General features: G+C 50.2%; 1 protein-coding gene across 1 annotated transcript in view; it reads left to right on the top strand.

Annotated features, from left to right (window-relative positions):
* Positions 1-15,747: 15,747 nt before the first annotated feature.
* CAND1 (cullin associated and neddylation dissociated 1) overlaps positions 15,748-27,541 on the top strand; it is a 48,802-nt gene continuing 37,008 nt past the window's right edge. Inside the window, exon 1 of the mRNA XM_069764645.1 lies at positions 15,748-16,154. Coding sequence (XP_069620746.1) covers positions 16,087-16,154 — 68 coding nt within the window. The 5' untranslated portion in view covers positions 15,748-16,086. The remainder of the gene's footprint in view (positions 16,155-27,541) is intronic.

Here is a 27,541-nt window from a genome sequence, read left to right as displayed (position 1 = left end):
GCCGTAAATGGCGATAAAGGGGCAGGACGGTGTACTGGGACCCACACCTGTCCCTGCCACAAAATGGGGCCCTGACTTTCCCTTATCTCAGGGGTACCTATGATGGTTAGGAGGCCTGAGCCGCCAGCGTATCCCTGTCTCCTGTGCAGGCCCTATCAATGGCCCCCTCACCCCCAAAGGAGGTGGACTGCACCAGTGTATAAATACAACAATAACCAGGGAATACAGACAAGGTAACTAAAAGTCTCAAACTCGCCAAATGCTCACACAACTACAGAGGTAACACATAGGAGGAAAGAGAAGGAAAAAACTAGGAAGGAAAACAGGTTTAACATGCAACCAAAACAGCAGACACCAATCTCTGTAAATAAACCTCCAAGCTCCTAATACACCACGCTCCTTCAACCTCCAAGCCAGGCAGCTGAACTGATCACTGACAATAGCTGAAGTCAAGGCTGGGTCTATATAGAGGAGATTACAAAGTAACCTTCAGCTGAGAGACCCAGCTCACAGCAACTCAGCAACAAGATTAACTCCTGCACTGCTGGCACAAAGCAGCCAGGTCAGAATACAGAAGAGCTTCTGTTCACTGTGTGTGAACGAGGCCCAGAGCGCTGCGGTTCTCTGGAACCTCTGTGTCATGGTAGCCCCGTGACAGTACCCCCCCTTCTACGAAGGACCTCCGGAACCTCAGGACAAGGTTTCTGAGGATGAGCTGTATGAAATGCCTGAACCAACCTAACCGCATGGACATCGGCAGCAGGTACCCACGTCCTCTCCTCAGAACCGTACCCTCTCCAGTATACCAGATATTGTAGAGACCGACGAACTAAACGAGAATCCATAACCCTGGAAATCTGGAACTCGAGATTTCCATCAACAAGGACCGGATTGGATGACGCCACAACCTTCTTGAGTAAGGCTAGGGTCACATTGCGTTAGTGCAATCCGTTTAGCGCTAGCGGATTGCGCTAACGCAATGTTTTCTATGGGGCTGCGGTCGGGGTCGCGGTAAAGTCCCCGCTCTCGCAGACCCCCGATCTGCGAGAGCGGGGAACGGACCGCGGGCGCGCCTCGGACGCTGCAAGCAGCGTCCGCGGCGCGCCAGGAATCACCGGCGCGTCGCTAGCGCGTGCCGAACATGGCACGCGCTAGTGAAGCACGTTCCCATTGCCTTCAATGGGCGCGTTAACGGACGCGTTGCACGGCGTTAATTTCGCCGTGCAACGCTGTCCGTTAAACGCGGTCCCATAACGCAATGGGAACCCAGCCTAAGGAACGATGAAAAACTTTATGAATCTTAAATGACTGAGGTAAAGCCAGCCGAAAAGCAACTGAATTCACGACGGCCACAATCCTATAAGGGCCAATGAACCTAAGGCCCAATTTCTACGAGGGAACTCTCAGCTTAATATTTTTCGAGGACAACCAAACTCAATCACCCACACACAGGTCCGCCCCTTCCACATGTCTCCGATCAGCCGCATTCTTATACATGGAACCCATCCTCTTTAATTTATCAAGAACCCCTTGCCAAACGGACGTGATGGACGAAGAAAACCTCTCCTCTTCAGGCACCCCTGAGGAATCCTTCCTATTAAAAAGAACTGAATTGAGGATGAAAACCATATGCCCCGAAAAACAGGGACTTACCAGTGGACTCATGAGTACGGTTGTTAATAGCAAACTCTGCCAACGGTAAGTATTTAACCCAGTCCTCCTGATTTTCAAAAATGAAACACCTGAGATAAGTTTCAAGATTTTGATTTACACGTTCTGTTTGACCATTAGATTGAGGATGAAAAGCTGAAGAAAATGACAAATGAATCCCCAACCAGCTGCAAAAAGCCCTCCAAAACTTAGAAATAAACTGCACCCCACGGTCTGATACAATATCTGAAGGAACACCATGCAATCTCACAACCTCCTTGATAAAGATCTGTGCCAGAGTCTTGGCATTAGGCAACGCGGGAAGAGAAATAAAATGTGACAGTTTGCTAAATCTGTCAACTACGACTAAAATAACTGTATTACCCTCAGAAACTGGTAAGTCAGTGATGAAGTCTATTGACAAATGGGTCCAAGGTCTATTGGGAATCTCCAGAGGTTGGAGAGACCCAGACGGGCGAGTATGAGGCGTCTTGGAACGCGCACACACACTGCAGGCAGCGACATATTCTTGTACATCATGATTTACCCCAGACCACCAAAAACGCCGAGTCAAAAGGTCCGAGGTAACCTTACTTCCAGCGTGTCCGACCAGAACCGAATCATGATGTCAATTGATGACGCTAAGACGAAGATTAGCAGGAACGTACAGTTTACCTAAAGGACAGGCTGCTGGGGCATCCCCCTGCGCCTCTACCACCTCTCTCTCAAGATCCGAATTAATTGCGGCGACAATTACACCCTTCTGCAGTATAGGACCTGGCTCACAGTTATCCCCATCCCCTGGAAAACAACGGGATAACGCATCGGCCTTGACATTCTTGCTTCCCGGCCTATACGTAATGTAGAAATTGAACCTGGCGAAGAACAGAGCCCACCTAGCTTGCCTAGGTGTGAGCCGCTTCGCAGAATCAAATTACAACAGATTCTTGTGATCTGTGATCACCATGACTGGGTGAAATGCTTCCTCCAAAAAATGGCGCCATTCTTCAAATGCCCATTTAATTGCCAACAGCTCCCTGTTACCAATATCATAATTCCTCTCAGTAGTAGATAATTTTTTTGAGAAAAATGCCCATGGACGCCACTTACTCGGAGAAATCCTGTGACAATACAGCTCCCACCCCCACCTCAGAGGCATCCACCTCTACCACAAATGGCTGCATGATGTCAGGCTGTATTAGTATGGGTGCAGCAATGGGGTCCATATTGGACCAAGAAAATTTAATAGGTCAGTGATACTGTCACGCCGATAACGGCGATAAGGGGCAGGACGGGACCCGCACCTGTCCCTGCCACTATAAGGGGCCCTGGCTTTCCCTTATCTCAGGGGTACCTATGATGGTTAGAAGGCCTGAGCCACCAGCGTATCCCTGTCTCCTTTGCAGGCCCTATCAGTGGCCCCCTCCCCCCAGGGAGAACTGCAACAGTGTATAAATATGACAAGCAAACAGGGTTATACAGACAAGGTAACTAAAAGTCTCAAACTCACCAAATGCTCACACAACCACAGAGGAAACACAGAGAAGGAAAAAGAAGAAAACAACTAGGAAGGAAAACAGGTTAAACATGCAACCAAAACAGCAGACACCAATCTCTGTAAATAAACCTCCAAACTCCAAACACCTCTGCTCCTTCAACCAAGGCAGCAGAACTGATCACTGACACCAGTTGTAGTCAAGGCTGAGTCTATATAGGAGAGGAGATTCTATATACTAAGACATTGCCAGATATGCCGAGTATATGAGGTGGAAATTAACTATTCAATAGTGCCCTGACAGGGCATACACCATAAACCATCCTCTTATGAAGCAAAAATCATGAATAATATTACCTCAAGGTTGTAGATCACAAGTATGTTTAGGTAGTAAATCAGATGGTGCAGGGTGATTCGGTGCTAACCTCTCGCTCCTATGGGCACTATTGAATAGTTAATTTCCACCCCATATACTCGGCATATCTGGCAATGTCTTAGTATATAATAGCACAAGCTAACCCCAATAAGCATTATGCTTCTATTTTTGCTGTGTTCTCAGGCATATATTTATGTAATGTGATTGAGGGTGTTATTTTGGTCTCCCTTGGGTATTTTTTGTATTTTATGTATCATACCTTTTTTCTTTTAATCTTTGTTAATAAAATAAGACATATTTCGGTATTCTTTGGTTCTCTTCTTTGGGCTCAGGAGTTAATTCGTACTGAGTTTCCCATATGTTGTCTAGATGTTGTGAAGTGCCAAAATCAGTATTGTGGGACATCATAGTTTAGTAATTCAGCTTCGTACAGGTCTATCACTCTTCAGCAGCCGACATCCCTGCTCAGCTTCGTACAGGCCCCCCTATCACTCTTTAGCAGCCGACATCCCTGCTCAGCTTTGTACAGGCCTCCCCATCACTCTTTAGCAGCCAACATCCCTGATCAGCTTTGTACAGACCTCCCTGTCACTCTTTAGCAGCCGACATCCCTGCTCAGCTTCGTACAGACCTCCCAATCACTCTTCAGCAACCGACATCCCTGCTCAGCTTCGTACAGGCCTCCCTGACACTCTTTAGCAGCCGCCATCCCTGCTCAGCTTTGTACAGACCTCCGTGTCACTCTTCAGCAGCCGACCTCCCTATCACTTTTTAGCAACCGACATCCCTGCTCAGTTTTGTATAGGCCTCCCTATCAATTTTTAGCAGCTGACATCCCCGCTCAGCTTTATACAGGCCTCTCTGTCACTATTTAGAAGGCAACATCCCTGCTTAGCTTTGAATAGACCTCCCTGACACTCTTTAGCAGCCGACATCCCTGCTCAGCTTCGCACAGACCTCCCTGTCACTCTTTAGCAGCCGACATCCCTGTTCTGCTTCGTACAGACCTCCCTGTCACTCTTTAGCAGCCGACATCCCTGCTTAGCTTCATACAGACCTCCCTGTCACTATTTAGCAGCCGACATCCCTGCTCAGCTTCGTACAGGCCTCCCTGTCACTCTTTAGCAGCCGACATCTCTGCTCAGTTTCTTACAGGCCTCCCTGACACTCTTTAGCAGCCGACATCCCTGCTCAGCTTCATACAGAGCTCCGTTACTATTTAGCAGCCGACATCCCTGCTCAGCTTCGTACAGACCTCCCTGTCACTCTTTAGCAGCCGACATCCCTGTTCTGCTTCGTACAGACCTCCCTGACACTCTTTAGCAGCCGACATCCCTGCTCAGCTTCGTACAGACCTCCCTGTCACTCTTTAGCAGCCGACATCCCTGTTCTGCTTCGTACAGACCTCCCTGTCACTCTTTAGCAGCCGACATCCCTGCTTAGCTTCATACAGACCTCCCTGTCACTATTTAGCAGCCGACATCCCTGCTCAGCTTCGTACAGGCCTCCCTGTCACTCTTTAGCAGCCGACATCCCTGCTCAGCTTCTTACAGGCCTCCCTGACACTCTTTAGCAGCAGATATCCCTGCTCAGCTTCATACAGAGCTCCCTGTTACTATTTAGCAGCCGACATCCCAGCTCAGCTTTGTACAGACCTCCATGTCACTCTTTAGCAGCCGACATCCCTGCTCAGCTTCATACAGGCCTCCCTGACACTCTTTAGCAGCCGACATCCCTGCTCAGCTTCATACAGACCTCCCTGTCACTCTTTAGCAGCCGACATCCCTGCTCAGCTTCATACAGGCCTCCCTGACATTCTTTAGCAGCCGAAATCCCTGCTCAGCTTCATACAGACCTCCCTATCACTCTTTAGCAGCCGACATCCCTGCTCAGCTTCATACAGACCTCCCTATCACTCTTTAGCAGCCGACATCCCTGCTCAGCTTCGTACAGACCTCCCTATCACTATTTAGCAGCCGACATCCCTGCTCAGCTTCGTACAGGCCTCCCTGTCACTCTTTAGCAGCCGACATCCCTGCTCAGCTTCGTACAGGCCTCCCTGTCACTCTTTAGAAGCCGACATCCCTGCTCAGCTTCATACAGACCTCCCTGTCACTCTTTAGCAGCTGCCATCCCTGCTCAGCTTCATACAGGCCTCCCTGACACTCTTTAGCAGTCGACATCCCTGCTCAGCTTCATACAGACCTCCCTATCACTCTTTAGCAGCCGACATCCCTGCTCAGCTTCATACAGACCTCCCTATCACTATTTAGCAGCCGACATCCCTGCTCAGCTTTGTACAGACCTCCCTGTCACTCTTTAGCAGCTGACATCCCTGCTCAGCTTCGAACAGACCTCCCTGTCACTCTTTAGCAGCCGACATCCCTGCTCAGCTTCGTACAGGCCTCCCTGTCACTCTTTAGCAGCCGACATCCCTGCTCAGCTTCGTACAGGCCTCCCTGTCACTATTTAGCAGCCGACATCCCTGCTCAGCTTCATACAGGCCTCCCCGACACACTTTTGCAGCCGACATCCCTGCTCAGCTTCATACAGGCCTCCCTGTCACTATTTAGCAGCCGACATCCCTGCTCAGCTTCATACAGGCCTCCCTGACACTCTTTAGCAGCCGCCATCCCTGCTCATCTTTGTACAGACCTCCCTGTCACTCTTCAGCAGCCGACCTCCCTATCACTTTTTAGCAACCGACATCCCTGCTCAGTTTTGTATAGGCCTCCCTATCAATTTTTAGCAGCTGACATCCCCGCTCAGCTTTATACAGACATCCCTAACACTCTTCAGCAACCGACTTTCCTGCTCATCTTTGTAGAGACCTCCCTGTCACTCTTTAGCAACCGACATCCCTGCTCAGCTTTGCAGACCTCCCTGTTACTATTTAGCAGCCGACATCCCTGCTCAGCTTCATACAGGCCTCTCTGTCACTCGTTAGCAGCCGACATCCCTGCTCAGCTTCGTACAGGCCTCCCTGTCACTCTTTAGCAGCCGACATCCCTGCTCAGCTTCGTACAGGCCTCCCTATCACCATTTAGCAGCCAACATCCCTGCTCAGCTTCATACAGGCCTCTCTGTCACTATTTAGAAGGCAACATCCCTGCTTAGCTTTGAATAGACCTCCCTGACACTCTTTAGCAGCCGACATCCCTGCTCAGCTTCGTACAGACCTCCCTGTCACTCTTTAGCAGCCGACATCCCTGTTCTGCTTCGTACAGACCTCCCTGTCACACTTTAGCAGCCGACATCCCTGCTTAGCTTCATACAGACCTCCCTGTCACTATTTAGCAGCCGACATCCCTGCTCAGCTTCGTACAGGCCTCCCTGTCACTCTTTAGCAGCCGACATCCCTGCTCAGTTTCTTACAGGCCTCCCTGACACTCTTTAGCAGCCGACATCCCTGCTCCGCTTCATACAGAGCTCCCTGTTACTATTTAGCAGCCGACATCCCTGCTCAGCTTCGTACAGACCTCCCTGTCACTCTTTAGCAGCCGACATCCCTGTTCTGCTTCGTACAGACCTCCCTGACACTCTTTAGCAGCCGACATCCCTGCTCAGCTTCGTACAGACCTCCCTGTCACTCTTTAGCAGCCGACATCCCTGTTCTGCTTCGTACAGACCTCCCTGTCACTCTTTAGCAGCCGACATCCCTGCTTAGCTTCATACAGACCTCCCTGTCACTATTTAGCAGCCGACATCCCTGCTCAGCTTCGTACAGGCCTCCCTGTCACTCTTTAGCAGCCGACATCCCTGCTCAGCTTCTTACAGGCCTCCCTGACACTCTTTAGCAGCCGACATCCCTGCTCAGCTTCATACAGAGCTCCCTGTTACTATTTAGCAGCCGACATCCCAGCTCAGCTTTGTACAGACCTCCATGTCACTCTTTAGCAGCCGACATCCCTGCTCAGCTTCATACAGGCCTCCCTGACTCTCTTTAGCAGCCGACATCCCTGCTCAGCTTCATACAGACCTCCCTGTCACTCTTTAGCAGCCGACATCCCTGCTCAGCTTCATACAGGCCTCCCTGACATTCTTTAGCAGCCGAAATCCCTGCTCAGCTTCATACAGACCTCCCTATCACTCTTTAGCAGCCGACATCCCTGCTCAGCTTCATACAGACCTCCCTATCACTCTTTAGCAGCCGACATCCCTGCTCAGCTTCGTACAGACCTCCCTATCACCATTTAGCAGCCGACATCCCTGCTCAGCTTCGTACAGGCCTCCCTGTCACTCTTTAGCAGCCGACATCCCTGCTCAGCTTCGTACAGGCCTCCCTGTCACTCTTTAGAAGCCGACATCCCTGCTCAGCTTCATACAGACCTCCCTGTCACTCTTTAGCAGCTGCCATCCCTGCTCAGCTTCATACAGGCCTCCCTGACACTCTTTAGCAGTCGACATCCCTGCTCAGCTTCATACAGACCTCCCTATCACTCTTTAGCAGCCGACATCCCTGCTCAGCTTCATACAGACCTCCCTATCACTATTTAGCAGCCGACATCCCTGCTCAGCTTTGTACAGACCTCCCTGTCACTCTTTAGCAGCTGACATCCCTGCTCAGCTTCGAACAGACCTCCCTGTCACTCTTTAGCAGCCGACATCCCTGCTCAGCTTCGTACAGGACTCCCTGTCACTCTTTAGCAGCTGACATCCCTGCTCAGCTTCGTACAGGCCTCCCTGTCACTATTTAGCAGCCGACATCCCTGCTCAGCTTCATACAGGCCTCCCCGACACACTTTTGCAGCCGACATCCCTGCTCAGCTTCATACAGGCCTCCCTGTCACTATTTAGCAGCCGACATCCCTGCTCAGCTTCATACAGGCCTCCCTGACACTCTTTAGCAGCCAACATCCCTGCTCAGCTTCATACAGGCCTCCCTGTCACTATTTAGCAGCCGACATCCCTGCTCAGCTTCGTACAGACCTCCCTGTCACTCTTTAGCAGCCGACATCCCTGCTCAGCTTCTTACATACCTCCCTGTCACTATTTAGCAGCCAACATCCCTGCTCAGCTTCATACAGGCCTCCCTGACACTCTTTAGCAGCCAACATCCCTGCTCAGCTTCGTACAGACCTCCCTGTCACTCTTTAGCAGCCGACATCCCTGCTCAGCTTCTTACAGACCTCCCTGTCACTATTTAGCAGCCGACATCCCTGCTCAGCTTCATACAGGCCTCCCTGACACTCTTTAGCAGCCGACATCCCTGCTCAGCTTCATACAGGCCTCCCTGTCACTATTTAGCAGCCAACATCCCTGCTCAGCTTCGTACAGACCTCCCTGTCACTCTTTAGCAGCCGACATCCCTGCTCAGCTTCTTACAGACCTCCCTGTCACTATTTAGCAGCCGACATCCCTGCTCAGCTTCTTACAGACCTCCCTGTCACTATTTAGCAGCCGACATCCCTGCTCAGCTTCGTACAGGCCTCCCTGTCACTATTTAGCAGCCGACATCCCTGCTCAGCTTCATACAGGCCTCCCCGACACACTTTTGCAGCCGACATCCCTGCTCATCTTCATACAGGCCTCCCTGTCACTATTTAGCAGCCGACATCCCTGCTCAGCTTCGTACAGACCTCCCTGTCACTATTTAGCAGCTGACATCCCTGCTCAGCTTCGTACAGACCTCCGTCACTCTTTAGCAGCCGACATCCCTGCTCAGCTTCTTACAGACCTCCCTGTCACTATTTAGCAGCCAACATCCCTGCTCAGCTTTGCAGAGGCCTCCCTGACACTCTTTAGCAGCCGACATCCCTGCTCAGCTTCTTACAGACCTCCGTCACTATTTAGCAGCCAACATCCCTGCTCAGCTTTGCAGAGGCCTCCCTGACACTCTTTAGCAGCCGACATCCCTGCTCAGCTTCATACAGGCCTCCCTGACACTCTTTAGCAGCCGACATCCCTGCTCAGCTTCATACAGACCTCCCTGACACTCTTTAGCAGCCGACATCCCTGCTCAGCTTCATACAGGCCTCCCTGTCACTATTTAGCAGCCGACATCCCTGCTCAGCTTCGTACAGACCTCCCTGTCACTATTTAGCAGCCGACATCCCTGCTCAGCTTCGTACAGACCTCCCTGTCACTATTTAGCAGCCGACATCCCTGCTCAGCTTCGTACAGACCTCCCTGTCACTATTTAGCAGCCGACATCCCTGCTCAGCTTCGTACAGACCTCCCTGTCACTCTTTAGCAGCCGACATCCCTGCTTAGCTTCATACAGACCTCCCTGTCACTATTTAGCAGCCGACATCCCTGCTCAGCTTCGTACAGGCCTCCCTGTCACTCTTTAGCAGCCGACATCCCTGCTCAGCTTCTTACAGGCCTCCCTGACACTCTTTAGCAGCCGACATCCCTGCTCAGCTTCATACAGAGCTCCCTGTTACTATTTAGCAGCCGACATCCCAGCTCAGCTTTGTACAGACCTCCATGTCACTCTTTAGCAGCCGACATCCCTGCTCAGCTTCATACAGGCCTCCCTGACTCTCTTTAGCAGCCGACATCCCTGCTCAGCTTCATACAGACCTCCCTGTCACTCTTTAGCAGCCGACATCCCTGCTCAGCTTCATACAGGCCTCCCTGACATTCTTTAGCAGCCGAAATCCCTGCTCAGCTTCATACAGACCTCCCTATCACTCTTTAGCAGCCGACATCCCTGCTCAGCTTCATACAGACCTCCCTATCACTCTTTAGCAGCCGACATCCCTGCTCAGCTTCGTACAGACCTCCCTATCACTATTTAGCAGCCGACATCCCTGCTCAGCTTCGTACAGGCCTCCCTGTCACTCTTTAGCAGCCGACATCCCTGCTCAGCTTCGTACAGGCCTCCCTGTCACTCTTTAGAAGCCGACATCCCTGCTCAGCTTCATACAGACCTCCCTGTCACTCTTTAGCAGCTGCCATCCCTGCTCAGCTTCATACAGGCCTCCCTGACACTCTTTAGCAGTCGACATCCCTGCTCAGCTTCATACAGACCTCCCTATCACTCTTTAGCAGCCGACATCCCTGCTCAGCTTCATACAGACCTCCCTATCACTATTTAGCAGCCGACATCCCTGCTCAGCTTTGTACAGACCTCCCTGTCACTCTTTAGCAGCTGACATCCCTGCTCAGCTTCGAACAGACCTCCCTGTCACTCTTTAGCAGCCGACATCCCTGCTCAGCTTCGTACAGGACTCCCTGTCACTCTTTAGCAGCCGACATCCCTGCTCAGCTTCGTACAGGCCTCCCTGTCACTATTTAGCAGCCGACATCCCTGCTCAGCTTCATACAGGCCTCCCCGACACACTTTTGCAGCCGACATCCCTGCTCAGCTTCATACAGGCCTCCCTGTCACTATTTAGCAGCCGACATCCCTGCTCAGCTTCATACAGGCCTCCCTGACACTCTTTAGCAGCCGACATCCCTGCTCAGCTTCATACAGGCCTCCCTGTCACTATTTAGCAGCCGACATCCCTGCTCAGCTTCGTACAGACCTCCCTGTCACTCTTTAGCAGCCGACATCCCTGCTCAGCTTCTTACATACCTCCCTGTCACTATTTAGCAGCCAACATCCCTGCTCAGCTTCATACAGGCCTCCCTGACACTCTTTAGCAGCCAACATCCCTGCTCAGCTTCGTACAGACCTCCCTGTCACTCTTTAGCAGCCGACATCCCTGCTCAGCTTCTTACAGACCTCCCTGTCACTATTTAGCAGCCGACATCCCTGCTCAGCTTCATACAGGCCTCCCTGACACTCTTTAGCAGCCGACATCCCTGCTCAGCTTCATACAGGCCTCCCTGTCACTATTTAGCAGCCAACATCCCTGCTCAGCTTCGTACAGACCTCCCTGTCACTCTTTAGCAGCCGACATCCCTGCTCAGCTTCTTACAGACCTCCCTGTCACTATTTAGCAGCCGACATCCCTGCTCAGCTTCTTACAGACCTCCCTGTCACTATTTAGCAGCCGACATCCCTGCTCAGCTTCGTACAGGCCTCCCTGTCACTATTTAGCAGCCGACATCCCTGCTCAGCTTCATACAGGCCTCCCCGACACACTTTTGCAGCCGACATCCCTGCTCATCTTCATACAGGCCTCCCTGTCACTATTTAGCAGCCGACATCCCTGCTCAGCTTCGTACAGACCTCCCTGTCACTATTTAGCAGCCGACATCCCTGCTCAGCTTCGTACAGACCTCCGTCACTCTTTAGCAGCCGACATCCCTGCTCAGCTTCTTACAGACCTCCCTGTCACTATTTAGCAGCCAACATCCCTGCTCAGCTTTGCAGAGGCCTCCCTGACACTCTTTAGCAGCCGACATCCCTGCTCAGCTTCTTACAGACCTCCCTGTCACTATTTAGCAGCCAACATCCCTGCTCAGCTTTGCAGAGGCCTCCCTGACACTCTTTAGCAGCCGACATCCCTGCTCAGCTTCATACAGGCCTCCCTGACACTCTTTAGCAGCCGACATCCCTGCTCAGCTTCATACAGACCTCCCTGACAATCTTTTGCAGCCAACATCCCTGCTCAGCTTCATACAGGCCTCCCTGTCACTATTTAGCAGCCGACATCCCTGCTCAGCTTCGTACAGACCTCCCTGTCACTATTTAGCAGCCGACATCCCTGCTCAGCTTCGTACAGACCTCCCTGTCACTATTTAGCAGCCGACATCCCTGCTCAGCTTCGTACAGACCTCCCTGTCACTCTTTAGCAGCCGACATCCCTGCTTAGCTTCATACAGACCTCCCTGTCACTATTTAGCAGCCGACATCCCTGCTCAGCTTCGTACAGGCCTCCCTGTCACTCTTTAGCAGCCGACATCCCTGCTCAGCTTCTTACAGGCCTCCCTGACACTCTTTAGCAGCCGACATCCCTGCTCAGCTTCATACAGAGCTCCCTGTTACTATTTAGCAGCCGACATCCCAGCTCAGCTTTGTACAGACCTCCATGTCACTCTTTAGCAGCCGACATCCCTGCTCAGCTTCATACAGGCCTCCCTGACTCTCTTTAGCAGCCGACATCCCTGCTCAGCTTCATACAGACCTCCCTGTCACTCTTTAGCAGCCGACATCCCTGCTCAGCTTCATACAGGCCTCCCTGACATTCTTTAGCAGCCGAAATCCCTGCTCAGCTTCATACAGACCTCCCTATCACTCTTTAGCAGCCGACATCCCTGCTCAGCTTCATACAGACCTCCCTATCACTCTTTAGCAGCCGACATCCCTGCTCAGCTTCGTACAGACCTCCCTATCACTATTTAGCAGCCGACATCCCTGCTCAGCTTCGTACAGGCCTCCCTGTCACTCTTTAGCAGCCGACATCCCTGCTCAGCTTCGTACAGGCCTCCCTGTCACTCTTTAGAAGCCGACATCCCTGCTCAGCTTCATACAGACCTCCCTGTCACTCTTTAGCAGCTGCCATCCCTGCTCAGCTTCATACAGGCCTCCCTGACACTCTTTAGCAGTCGACATCCCTGCTCAGCTTCATACAGACCTCCCTATCACTCTTTAGCAGCCGACATCCCTGCTCAGCTTCATACAGACCTCCCTATCACTATTTAGCAGCCGACATCCCTGCTCAGCTTTGTACAGACCTCCCTGTCACTCTTTAGCAGCTGACATCCCTGCTCAGCTTCGAACAGACCTCCCTGTCACTCTTTAGCAGCCGACATCCCTGCTCAGCTTCGTACAGGACTCCCTGTCACTCTTTAGCAGCCGACATCCCTGCTCAGCTTCGTACAGGCCTCCCTGTCACTATTTAGCAGCCGACATCCCTGCTCAGCTTCATACAGGCCTCCCCGACACACTTTTGCAGCCGACATCCCTGCTCAGCTTCATACAGGCCTCCCTGTCACTATTTAGCAGCCGACATCCCTGCTCAGCTTCATACAGGCCTCCCTGACACTCTTTAGCAGCCGACATCCCTGCTCAGCTTCATACAGGCCTCCCTGTCACTATTTAGCAGCCGACATCCCTGCTCAGCTTCGTACAGACCTCCCTGTCACTCTTTAGCAGCCGACATCCCTGCTCAGCTTCTTACATACCTCCCTGTCACTATTTAGCAGCCAACATCCCTGCTCAGCTTCATACAGGCCTCCCTGACACTCTTTAGCAGCCAACATCCCTGCTCAGCTTCGTACAGACCTCCCTGTCACTCTTTAGCAGCCGACATCCCTGCTCAGCTTCTTACAGACCTCCCTGTCACTATTTAGCAGCCGACATCCCTGCTCAGCTTCATACAGGCCTCCCTGACACTCTTTAGCAGCCGACATCCCTGCTCAGCTTCATACAGGCCTCCCTGTCACTATTTAGCAGCCAACATCCCTGCTCAGCTTCGTACAGACCTCCCTGTCACTCTTTAGCAGCCGACATCCCTGCTCAGCTTCTTACAGCCCTCCCTGTCACTATTTAGAAGCCGACATCCCTGCTCAGCTTCTTACAGACCTCCCTGTCACTATTTAGCAGCCGACATCCCTGCTCAGCTTCGTACAGGCCTCCCTGTCACTATTTAGCAGCCGACATCCCTGCTCAGCTTCATACAGGCCTCCCCGACACACTTTTGCAGCCGACATCCCTGCTCATCTTCATACAGGCCTCCCTGTCACTATTTAGCAGCCGACATCCCTGCTCAGCTTCGTACAGACCTCCCTGTCACTATTTAGCAGCCGACATCCCTGCTCAGCTTCGTACAGACCTCCGTCACTCTTTAGCAGCCGACATCCCTGCTCAGCTTCTTACAGACCTCCCTGTCACTATTTAGCAGCCAACATCCCTGCTCAGCTTTGCAGAGGCCTCCCTGACACTCTTTAGCAGCCGACATCCCTGCTCAGCTTCTTACAGACCTCCCTGTCACTATTTAGCAGCCAACATCCCTGCTCAGCTTTGCAGAGGCCTCCCTGACACTCTTTAGCAGCCGACATCCCTGCTCAGCTTCATACAGGCCTCCCTGACACTCTTTAGCAGCCGACATCCCTGCTCAGCTTCATACAGACCTCCCTGACACTCTTTAGCAGCCGACATCCCTGCTCAGCTTCATACAGGCCTCCCTGTCACTATTTAGCAGCCGACATCCCTGCTAAGCTTCGTACAGACCTCCCTGTCACTATTTAGCAGCCGACATCCCTGCTCAGCTTCGTACAGACCTCCCTGTCACTATTTAGCAGCCGACATCCCTGCTCAGCTTCGTACAGACCTCCCTGTCACTATTTAGCAGCCGACATCCCTGCTCAGCTTCGTACAGACCTCCCTGTCACTATTTAGCAGCCGACATCCCTGCTCAGCTTCGTACAGACCTCCCTGTCACTATTTAGCAGCCGACATCCCTGCTCAGCTTCGTACAGACCTCCCTGTCACTATTTAGCAGCCGACATCCCTGCTCAGCTTCGTACAGACCTCCCTGTCACTATTTAGCAGCCGACATTCCTGCTCAGCTTCGTACAGACCCCCTGTCACTCTTCCACTCTCAGATCGATAACCTTCCCACCCTTTCATTTTTCCCTTTTTCAAGGTTGCCAACTTGATTTTGAATTTTTTTCTGGACAAGTCACCCAAAAATCACACAGATGTTTTTTTTCTTTACACATTTAAAAACCATAATAAATCATTATGATTTTAAAGGGAACCTGACAGCGACTCACTGGCTGCATCTACCAGACCCCGGCTGTATGAATTCATCAATGTGGGACTCAAACACTGCAGCCGCCGGGAGCCGAGATGCACAGGACACTTCTACGCCGCCACCGGCAGTTTCTGACAGGACTTTCCTGATAAACGCACAAGGCCCGTCACTCCAGGACAGCGGCTGGGAGAAGCTGCGGGAGCCCTCCTGTCCGGATAGTCTCCTGTGCGGCTCCGTCCCCGGCGGGTACTAAAGCAGGTTTTTTCCGAAACATTCTTATCCTAGGCCGCACGGACCCGGCCACACTGCACGGCCAGGCTGGGAGCAGCGACTCACTCACACGCAGGCATTTCAGGACGGCTTGTCTATCATCCAGAATGACTGACAGATCGCTCAGCCAATCAGAGCCTTTGGCTCACAGACGGCGCCAGAGCCGGCTTTCCATGTATGTGTGAAGCCTGGGCCCCGCCCCCTCCGCAGAGCCCCGCCCCCTCCGCAGAGCCCCGCCCCTCCGCAGAGCCCCGCCCCCTCCGCAGAGCCCCGCCTCACCCTCCGCAGAGCCCTGCCCCCTCCGCAGAGCCCCGCCTCACCCTCCGCAGAGCCCTGCCCCCTCCGCAGAGCCCCGCCTCACCCTCCGCAGAGCCCCGCCTCAGCTGCGGGGCTGTGAGTGACACGGAGGGGTCGCTGTGTGTTTCCTCCCTTCCCTGCAGGCCTCGCTGTTATCAGGCGGCCAGACACAGGCTTTGTGGGAGCGGATCTGGGCGGGGACAGCCGGGGACGCTCACGTACACTCACGTACACGGGGCAGGAGGCCTGCGGATACAGCATCGTGGACGCGCCCGTCCGTCTCCTCGACTGCTGCCGCTGTAAGGAGCCTCGTCTGCGGCTGGACCGGGGGATTTCACACACGGGGCCCCGGCAGGGGAGGATTCAGCAGCGATATCTCCGGAGGCAACCGCAGCGGCAACATGGCGAGCGCCTCCTACCACATCTCCAACCTGCTGGAGAAAATGACGTCCAGCGACAAGGACTTCAGGTGAGAGGCCGCACGGAGCCGTGTCACCTGGGACGTAGCGCCGAGTGCGGGGGACGGGTGCGGCCTGGCTGTCACTAGTGGGCGCTCTGCCCCGGCCCTCCCCCGGGGTGAGCGGCCTGGTGTGCACCATGTGCTGCCGCCTGTGCCTGGAGGTGGGGGACGTGGGACCCTCTATTCCGGGAGTTACTGCAGACATGGCTGTCAGCTGTCTGTCCCGCCTCACCCGCCAGCATGCACCTCCAGCCGGTCCATCCAGAGTGGTGGGCGCATCCTGCAGGCACCTGGGATGTCCGGTATGAGACTTGTGGTCTAATAATAATCTTTACTTTTATATAGCGCTAACATTCTGCAGCACTTTATAGTTTAGCACACGTTATCATACTAAGACAGCCAGTATAAGACTTCTCGCATAATAAGACGGCCCGTATAAGACTTCTCGCATAATAAGACGGCCCGTATAAGACTTCTCGCATAATAAGACGGCCCGTATAAGACTTCTCGCATAATAAGACGGCCCGTATAAGACTTCTCGCGCGGTTAAACGGCCCGTATAAGACTTCTCGTGTAATAAGATGCCCCGTGTGAGACTTTGCGCGCAGCGAGACGGCCCATGTGAGACTTTGCGCGCAGCGAGACGGCCCATGTGAGACTTTGCGCGCAGCGAGACGGCCCGTGTGAGACTTTGCGCGCAGCGAGACGGCCCATGTGAGACTTTGCGCGCGGCGAGACGGCCCATGTGAGACTTTGCGCGCGGCGAGACGGCCCGTGTGAGACTTTGCGCGCGGCGAGACGGCCCGTGTAAGACTTTGCGCGCGGCGAGACGGCCCGTGTGAGGCTTTGCGCGCGGCGATACGGCCCGTGTGAGACTTTGCGCTCGGAGAGACGGCCCGTGTGAGACTTTGCGCGCAGCGAGACGGCCCGTGTGAGACTTTGCGCGCGGCGAGACGGCCCGTGTGAGACTTTGCGCGCGGCGAGACGGCCCGTGTGAGACTTTGCGCGCGGCGAGACGGCCCGTGTGAGACTTTGCGCGCGGCGAGACGGCCCGTGTGAGACTTTGCGCGCGGCGAGACGGCCCGTGTGAGACTTTGCGCGCGGCGAGACGGCCCGTGTGAGACTTTGCGCGCGGCGAGACGGCCCGTGTGAGACTTTGCGCGCGGCGAGACGGCCCGTGTGAGACTTTGCGCGCGGCGAGACGGCCCGTGTGAGACTTTGCGCGCGGCGAGACGGCCCGTGTGAGACTTTGCGCGCGGCGAGACGGCCCGTGTGAGACTTTGCGCGCGGCGAGACGGCCCGTGTGAGACTTTGCGCGCGGCGACCCGTGTGAGACTTTGCGCGCGGCGAGACGGCCCGTGTACCTTTAGCTATGTGATTATGTACTAACAGTGAGGTTGGGTTGGTTGCTGCTAGAGGTGAGCAGAATGGACCTGGTCCATGGCCTGCTGGGACAGAGTCCCGTGGACCCCCATCCTACCTGCCGGCATCCTGGACACCTCTTGATTAGAAGTTGTAATTTCTTGGGGGGCCTGCAGATCACAATAGGTGCCAGGAATGCCCCAGGTAGGATGAGGTCCAGCTACCACGAACTACCAACGTATCAGCTGGATCGGGGTCCTGTGACTTTTTGCTCAGCTCTAGTAGCAGCAGGACAGCGGTCATTTAGTTGCCTAGAATTTCCCGTCTTAAAGGGTTATTAGGCTAAACTAGATATATTAATAACAATAATATTATCACAGTGAAGGTAATTGCTTAGAAATTAAATAAAAATGGTCCAGTTTAAATGAATGCTCTAACAATATTCATTTGAATTAATACAACATACTGTACTTTTAGACTCTGTGCACACAGCGGTGTATAGATGCTGGCTCATCTGCTGGGCTTTCCCAGGCAAACCAGGAAAACACCGGCGCTTATTTTCCTGCGGTGGCTTCACCAGTGTTCTTACGTTGGTTCTGTTACTTTATACTGTGAAGTATGAAGATCGATCAGTAGTACAATCCTTGGTTCTTTAGGTGATGTGGGAGAGCAGCTAGCCTCCTGTTGGCTCCCCAAGCTGAGGACTCTGCCTGGCTGTCTGTCAGTACTGGAGAATGAGTGGAGCAGATGTGCCTGAAGCTACATTTCATTGGAACATTTTATAGCCCCCATTTTTAATATTGGTGTGTGGGGGACAGAAACTTTATTAATAATTACGGTAACATTAACTCATTTAAAAGGGTGGTTTGAAGTCCAAAGTCATTGCTCACCTAAATTCCTATCTGTTTGATGCTATAATCTAAACTGTTTTCTAATATACTTGCATAAAAATCTCCCTGTCCTTCCCTAACTACACGATCTGTTTTTTCTATTTTTTTCATTTGCTTCATGATAACGCTTTGAGAATATCGGTGCCTTCTGGGATACTCCAACGTAGTGTCAACGGGTGCAGCCCCTGCCTGATCCCTGACATGAAACATCAGTGGTGCTTGTTTTTGGGGCCCGGCTAGTCATTATGCGATGTATACAATGATAGTGCACTCTACTGCTGATCTGAGCTGGCAATAATAAGCCGGGAACAAAGTGGGTCGCCAGAATTCCCGGTGTGCAAAGACCAGTGAGGTCACTTGCGGGGGCTGCACTGGTGTCTGCATGCCATGTATTCTGAAACAGCACTCTGTTGCCAGGTCATTACTGCTGGATGTGAGCCAACAGCAGAGAGTGCGCTGTCATTGTGCACAGCACACAGGGACTAGTCCAGTCCCTGAAACAAGCGTCACTGATGATGCTTCGCTTGAGTATCCCAGCATGTACTGGAATTCTCACAGTAGGTGAAAAAAAATAGAATAGCAGTTGGGAAACGGCTGGGACTTTGTAATGCAAGTATATTAGAAAATATCTTAGACTAGATGGTGGCCCGATTCTAGCGCATCAGGTATTCTAGAATATGTATGTATATAGCAGCCACATAGTATATAGGAGAGGCCACGTAATATATAGCAAATACTACGTGGCATGTACTATGTGGCTGCTATATACATACATACATATTGTAGAATACCCGATGCGTTAATACAGGCCACGCAGTATATAGCAGTGGCCACGCAGTATATAGCAGTGGCCACGCAGTATATAGCAGTGGCCACGCAGTATATAGCAGTGTGGGCACCATATCCCTGTTAAAAAAAAAAAAATTAAAATAAAAAAGTTAGATACTCACCCCCTGGGATCCAGCGAAACTCTGGCGATGCGCGCGCGGCTGCCGCCATCTTCCGTGCTTGGCGAAATTACCCAGATGACTTGGCGGTCTCGCGAAACCGCTAAGTCTTCTGGGTAATTTTGCAATGCATCTCTGGGAACGGAAGATGGCAGCCAGCGCGAGCGCATCGTCGGACGACGGAAGGTGAGAATAGCAGGTTTTTTGTTTTATTATTTTTAACATTACATCTTTTTACTATTGATGCTGCATAGGCAGCATCAATAGTAAAAAAGTTGGGGACACACAGGGTTAATAGCAGCGGTAATGGAGTGCGGTACCCGCGGCCCATTACCGCTGGCATTAACCCTGCGTGAGCGGTGACTGGAGGGGATTATGGAGCGGGCGTCGGGCACTGACTGCAGGGGAGCAGGGGAGGGACTAATCGGACTGTGCCCGTCATTGATTGGTCGTGGCAGCAATGACAGGCAGCTGGCGAGACCAATTAGCGACGCAGGATTTCTGTTACGGAAGTTGCCAACAGAAAGACGGAAGTACCCCTTTTATATATATATATCTCATATATATCATATTAGGGCACTAGTATTGAAAGATAGGAGACAAAAAAAGGCTCAAATAATCCCCAGGATTGTTTCTTATCAATTGTGAGAGAACTGCTCACCTGGTAGTACACAGTACAAGCGTGTAGTTTGTCAGCTGCTGCAGATCCACAGGTCGGCGCTGCGACTTCTCAGAACCGTTATAATAGATGAAATGTGGATTACATCCGCGCTGCTGCGACAAATAATAGATCCAGATATACTTGTAAGATGTTCGGGTGGTTTATTCAACGCGTTTTGAAGCTCATGGCTTCTTCTTCAGGATGTTTCCACACAAAGATCCAGATATTGGATTGATCTCTTTGTGTGGAAACTTCCTGAAGAAGAAGCCATGAGCTTCAAAACGCGTTGAATAAACCACCCGAACATCTTACAAGTATATCTGGATCTATTATTTGTCGCAGCAGCGCGGATGTAATCCACATTTCATCTATTATAACGATATTAGGGCACTAAACATTTAGATGGAAAATGACATTGGCTTTCGGACAACCCATTTAAAGGGAAGGTGCCACCAGTTTTCTTGTATTTAGTTTTTTTGTGAAATTAAGCTTAAAATAGTAATTAAAATGTATTAATGCAATGTTTGCAAACATTTCTATATGAAAAATATTACATATTTTTCTACAAATATACATATTTACCACTAGGGGGAGCATTTTCCGTTTTAGACCTCAAGCAGCTAATAAGTAAGATTTACCAGCAGCAAAATTGGGGCAGTAACTGCTGACATCACCATTTCCCTCCCCTTTTGGGTGGTCTAATATCCCTGGGGCAGAATGAAGAGCAGCATCACAGGGCAGCACCATTGTGTGTGTGACTGCCCTGTGACCTGCTATCACCAGCAGTTACTGCATCAGAGGCACAGCTTGTTTACAGAGGAGCAGAACACAGTGGGCTCAGCAGCATTTTTTGTGAATAACATTCTTGCCATCCCCCTTCCCCCACCTTAATCCCTGCCCTGTCAGCTGCCCTGCTCTCTCTCCAGGTGTCACCTCCCTCTCTGCAGGCTGTGAGTGCAGCTTACCAGAGGTCACAGGGACTGTGTGTGTGGGGGGGAGGGGAGACACGGCAGGAGAAGCACACAGGGCAGCATGTGAGGAGCAGAGGATGTGCCTGCTTGGAGTACAGAGGAGCAGTGATAGAGAGTAAGTGGAGCTCGGCAGATAGCACAGGGCTATAATAAAATGGCAGCTAGTCACACCTACAGCAGTGAGTTGTGCAGTTCACAGAGGCGTGCCCAGCTCACTGCTAATACTGCTGCAATGTTACAGATAGGAGATAATAGACCGACGTAATCTGACACTGATAGTGACGTGCTACTGCTGCAAAACCAAGATGTCAGCCCCCAGTGCCTTCTTTAAACTCATATAACACATGAAATCTGTTTCACATGCATGTAAAACTTGCTTATAGCAGCATGTTATGCTACATTACAGTGATTTATTAATGACCTACAGACGCGATACCTTCTCTTTAACCCCTTTCTGCCATTAGACGTACTATTGCGTCCATGTGGGGTGGGCTTTACTTCCCAAGGACGCAATAGTACGTCATATGCGATCGGCAGCGCTCACGGGGGGAGCGCCGCCGATCGCGGCCGGGTGTCAGCTGTTTATCGCAGCTGACATCCGGCACTATGTGCCAGGAGCGGTCACGTACCGCCCCCGGCACATTAACCCCCGGCACACCGCGATCAAAGATGATCGCGTTGTGCCGGCGGTACAGGGAAGCACCGCGCAGGGAGGGGGCTCCCTGCGGGCTTCCCTGAGCCCCCCTGCAGCAACGCGATGTGATCGCGTTGCTGCGAGGGTCTCACCTCCCTCCCTGCTCCATCCAGCCCCGGATCCAAGATGGCCGCGGATCCGGGTCCTGCAGGGAGAGGGGTGGCTTCACAGAGCCTGCTCAGAGCAGGCACTGTGAAGGCTGCAGCGCTGCATGTCAGATCAGTGATCTGATAGAGTGCTGTGCAAACTGTCAGATCACTGATCTGTGATGTCCCCCCCTGGGACAAAGTAAAAAAGTTAAAAAAAAAAATTTCAAATGTGTAAAAAAAAAAAAAAAAATAAAAAAAAATATTCCAAAATAATGAAAAAAAAAATAAAAATATTATTCCCATAAAGACATTTCTTTATCTAAATAAAAAAAAAAAACAATAAAAGTACACATATTTAGTATCGCCGCGTCCGTAACGGCCCGACCTATAAAACTGGCCCACTAGTTAACCCCTTCAGTAAACACCGTAAGAAAAAAAAAAAAAAACGAGGCAAAAAACAACGCTTTATTATCATACCGCCGAACAAAAAGTGGAATAACACGCGATCAAAAAGACAGATATAACTAACCATGGTACCGCTGAAAACGTCATCTTGTCCCGCAAAAAATGAGCCGCCATACAGCATCAGCAAAAAAATAAAAAAGTTATAGTCCTGAGAATAAAGCGATGCAAAAATAATTATTTTTTCTATAAAATAGTTTTTATCGTATAAAAGCGCCAAAACATAAAAAAATGATATAAATGAGGTGTCGCTGTAATCGTACTGACCCGAAGAATAAAACTGCTTCATCAATTTTACCAAACGCGGAACGGTATAAACGCCTCCCCCAAAAGAAATTCATGAATAGCTGGTTTTTGGTCATTCTGCCTCACAAAAATCGGAATAAAAAGCGATCAAAAAATGTCACGTGCCCGAAAATGTTACCAATAAAAACGACAACTCGTCCCGCAAAAAACAAGACCTCACATGACTCTGTGGACCAAAATATAGAAAAATTATAGCTCTCAAAATGTGGTAACGCAAAAAATATTTTTTGCAATAAAAAGCGTCTTTCAGTGTGTGACGGCTGCCAATCATAAAAATCCGCTAAAAAACCCGCTATAAAAGTAAATCAAACACCCCTTCATCACCCCCTTAGTTAGGGAATAATTAAAAAAATGTATGTATTTCCATTTTCCCGTTAGGGCTAGGGTTAGGGCTAGGGTTAGGGCTAGGGTTAGGGCTAGGGTTAGGGCTAGGGTTAGGGCTAGGGTTAGGATTAGGGTTAGGGCTAGGGTTAGGGCTACAGTTTGGGTTGGGGCTAAAGTTACAGTTAGGGTTTAGATTACATTTACGGTTGGGAATAGGGTTGGGATTAGGGTTAGGGGTGTGTCAGGGTTAGAGATGTGGTTAGGGTTACTGTTGGGATTAGGGTTAGGGATGTGTTTGGATTAGGGTTTCAGTTATAATTGGGGGGTTTCCACTGTTTAGGCACATCAGGGGCTCTCCAAACGCGACATGGCGTCCGATCTCAATTCCAGCCAATTCTGCGTTGAAAAAGTAAAACAGTGCTTCTTCCCTTCCGAGCTCTCCCGTGTGCCCAAACAGGGGTTTACCCCAACATATGGGGTATCAGCGTACTCAGGACAAATAGGACAACAACTTTTGGGGTCCAATTTCTCCTGTTACCCTTGGGAAAATACAAAACTCGGGGCTAAAACATATTTTTAAGATTTTTTATTTTCACGGCTCTGCGTTATAAACTGTAGTGAAACACTTGGGGGTTCAAAGTTCTCACAACACATCTAGATTAGTTCCCTGGGGGGTCTAGTTTCCAATATGGGGTCACTTGTGGGGGGTTTCTACTGTTTAGGTACATTAGGGGTTCTGCAAACGCAATGTGACGTCTGCAGACCATTCCATCTAAGTCTGCATTCCAAATGGCGCTCCTTCCCTTCCGAGCTCTGCCATGCGCTCAAACGTTGGTTTCCCCCAACATACGGGGTATCAGCGTACTCAGGACAAATTGGACAACAACTTTTGGGGTCGAATTTCTCCTCTTACCCTCGGGAAAATACAAAACTGGGGGCTAAAAAATAATTTTGGGGGGAAAGATTTTTTTTTTTTAATTTTCACGGCTCTGCGTTACAAACTGTAGTGAAACACTTGGGGGTTCAAAGCTATCACAACACATCTAGATGAGTTCCTTAGGGGGTCTAGTTTCCAAAATGGTGTCACTTGTGGGAGGTTTCTACTGTTTAGGTACATTAGGGGCTCTGCAAATGCAATGTGACACCTGCAGACCATTCCATCTAAGTCTGCATTCAAATGGCACTCCTTCCCTTCTGAGCCCTCCCATGTGCTCAAACAGTGGTTCCCCCCACATATGGTGTATCATCGCACTCAGGACAAATTGGGCAACAAATTTTGGGGTCCAATTTCTCCTGTTACCCTCAGGAAAATACAAAACTGGGGGCTAAAAAAATAATTTTTGTGGGAAAAAAATTTTGTTTTATTTTTACGGCTCTGCATTATAAACTTCTGTGAAGCACTTGGTGGGTCAAAGTGCTCACCACACCTCTAGATAAGTTCCTTAGGGGGTCTACTTTCCAAAATGGTGTCACTTGTGGGGGGTTTCAATGTTTAGGCACATCAGTGGCTCTCCAAACGCAACATGGCGTCCCATCTCAATTCCTGTCAATTTTGCATTGAAAAGTCAAACGGCGCTCCTTCCCTTCCGAGCTCTCCCATCCGCCCAAACAGTGGTTTACCCCCACATATGGGCTATCAGCGTACTCAGGACAAATTGTACAACAACTTTTGGGGTCCAATTTCTTCTCTTACCCTTGGGAAAATAAAAAATTGGGGGCGAAAAGATAATTTTTGTGAAAAAATATGATTTTTTATTTTTACGGTTCTACATTATAAACTTCTGTGAAGCACTTGTTGGGTCAAAGTGCTCACCACACCTCTAGATAAGTTCCTTAGGGGGTCTACTTTCCAAAATGGTGTCACTTGTGGGGGGTTTCAATGTTTAGCCACATCAGGGGCTCTCCAAACGCAACATGGCGTCCCATCTCAATTCCAGTCAATTTTGCATTGAAAAGTCAAATGGCACTCCTTCGCTTCCGAGCTCTGCCATGCGCCCAAACAGTGGTTTACCCCCACATGTGGGGTATTGGCATACTCAGGACAAATTGTACAACAATGTTTGGGGTCCATTTTCTCCTGTTACCCTTGGTAAAATAAAACAAATTGGAGCTGAATTAAATTTTTTGTGAAAAAAAGTTAAATGTTCATTTTTATTTAAACATTCAAAAAATTCCTGTGAAGCACCAGAAGGGTTAATAAACTTCTTGAATATGGTTTTGAGCACCTTGAGGGGTGTAGTTTTTAGAATGGTGTCACACTTGGGTATTTTCTATCATATAGACACCTCAAAATGACTTCAAATGAGATGTGGTCCCTAAAATAAAATGGTGTTGTAGAAATGAGAAATTGCTGGTCAACTTTTAACCCTTATAACTCCCTAACAAAAAAAAATTTTGGTTCCAAAATTGTACTGATGTAAAGTAGACATGTGGGAAATGTTACTTATTAAGTATTTTGTGTGACATATCTCTGTGATTTAATTGCATAAAAATTCAAAGTTGGAAAATTGCGAAATTTTCATAATTTTCGCCAAATTTCCGTTTTTTTCACAAATAAACGCAGGTACTATCAAATAATTTTTACCATTGTCATGAAGTACAATATGTCACGAGAAAACAATGTCAGAATCACTGGGATCCGTTGAAGCGTTCCAGAGTTATAACCTCACAAAGGGACAGTGGTCAGAATTGTAAAAATTGGCCCGGTCATTAACGTGCAAACCACCCTTGGGGGTAAAGGGGTTAAGGAAGCCGCCATTTCTCATTTGTGATATTTCCCACCCCTCCTTCTTCCAAGAGCCTTAACTATAATTCACTTTCTCCATAGCTGTGCAAGGGCTTTTTTGTGCTAAGAGTTTAGGTTTTGTATGACACCATACATACACGTATAGAAAGAAGTGATTTGTCACATGCTGGTTGCAGCCAGTGAACGTCCACTGCTTGCTATTGATCATCAATATTCTGTCAAGGTGGATGCCTGCTCTGATGAAATAGTAAACGTTGTACCTAAACAGCAGCCGCACATTGGCTGCAATCAGCAGGTAACACAAGTGCCATTAGAGGAGGTATACTGGAGTATACAATGTTTTTATTTTAATCGAGATCCTGAATTCTTTAAGCTGGCCTTGTCCGATAGTGGACATCTCCTTTTAACTTTCCGTGCTGGATATAATTAAGAAAATTTTTTATGTATATAAACTATCTGTCTTAGTCCTAGTGTTGTTCATCGGAATGTGCCCTAATGATGCTGAAGGGGCAGAACCAATGTAATTAGCTGGGAAGATATTACATTGCATGGCTGCTTATTTACCCTGACTTTGTTTTCCTTGATGGAAATAAATTTTTATTCACAATGTGTTCATGGATTGGATAAAGAGAGAAAGAAAAGCATTTTTTTTACCATTGCGTCTCACTTGTTCTCTATCTTATGGGTGCAATTAATTTCTCAAGTCTGTTATATTTCATACTTTGCGATTGTTGAGTCATGTGACATTAAAGGGAACCTGTCACCCCCCTGGGCGTTTGTAACTAAGAGTCACCTTGTGCTGCACTAATGGTACATTCTGACAAGGTGATTCTTTTAGTTCAGGTCTCTGGCACTGCTGGAATAATCGATTTTGAAGTCTGTCCCTCATACCTCGAAATCACCAGAGGGGCAGGTCTTTTCCCCCCTAATCCAGACGCCTCACAGCCGTCACTCATGGCCTCTGCGCGCCGGGCACCACCTCTTCTTTCTTCATTAGCGTCCCCAGCGCCTGCGCTTTTTTTTTTTTCCGGCCATGCGCTGTTGCGCTGCCCTTCGAACTTACAGCGCAGGCGCCGGGGACGCTAATGAAGGAAGAGGAGGCGGCGAGCAGAGGCCATGAGTGATGGCTGTGAGCCGTCTGGTTTGGGGGGTTGAAGGACCTGCCCCTCTGGCGATTTCGAGGTATGAGGGAGAAACTTCAAAAACGATTATTGCAGCAGTGCCAGGGACCCAAACTAAAAGAGCCACCTTGTCAGAATGCAGCATTAGTGCAGCGCAAGATGGCTCTTTTAGTTACAAACGCCGGGGGGGGGATGACAAGTTCCCTTTAAAGCTTCCTCTGTCTTAAAGGGACACTGTCACCTGAATTTGGAGGGAACAATCTTCAGCCATGGAGGCGGGGTTTTGGGGTTTTTGATTCACCCTTTCCTTACCTGCTGGCTGCAATATTGAATTGAAGTTCATTCTCTGTCCTCCGTAGTACACGCCTGCACAAGGTAATCTTGCCTTGCGCAGGCGTGTACTATGGAGGACAGAGAATGAACTTCAATCCAATATTGCAGCCAGCATGCAGCCAGCAGGTAAGGAAAGGGTGAATCAAAAACCCCAAAACCCCGCCTCCATGGCTGAAGATTGTTCCCTCCAAATTCAGGTGACAGTGTCCCTTTAAGGTACTGTCACGCTGAGCAACTTTTGAACGATAATGATCCGTGACGTTGCAGCGTCCTGGATAGCGATCTCATTGTGTTTGACACGCAGCAGCAATCAGGATCCTGCTGTGACATCGCTGGTTTGAGCTAGAAGGCCAGAACTTTATTTTATCGTCAGGTCACCCGCTGTCATCGTTGGATCGGCGTGTGTGACGCCGATCCAGCGATGAGTCCCCGGGTAACCAGGGTAAACATCGGGTTACTAAGCGCAGGGCCGCGCTTAGTAACCCAATGT

This window comes from Ranitomeya imitator, chromosome 4 (assembly GCF_032444005.1).
Source record: "Ranitomeya imitator isolate aRanImi1 chromosome 4, aRanImi1.pri, whole genome shotgun sequence".
NCBI classification, from domain to species: Eukaryota; Metazoa; Chordata; class Amphibia; order Anura; family Dendrobatidae; genus Ranitomeya; species Ranitomeya imitator.
Note: the sequence above shows the minus strand (reverse complement) of the source record. Positions and strands in the feature narration are given on the sequence as shown.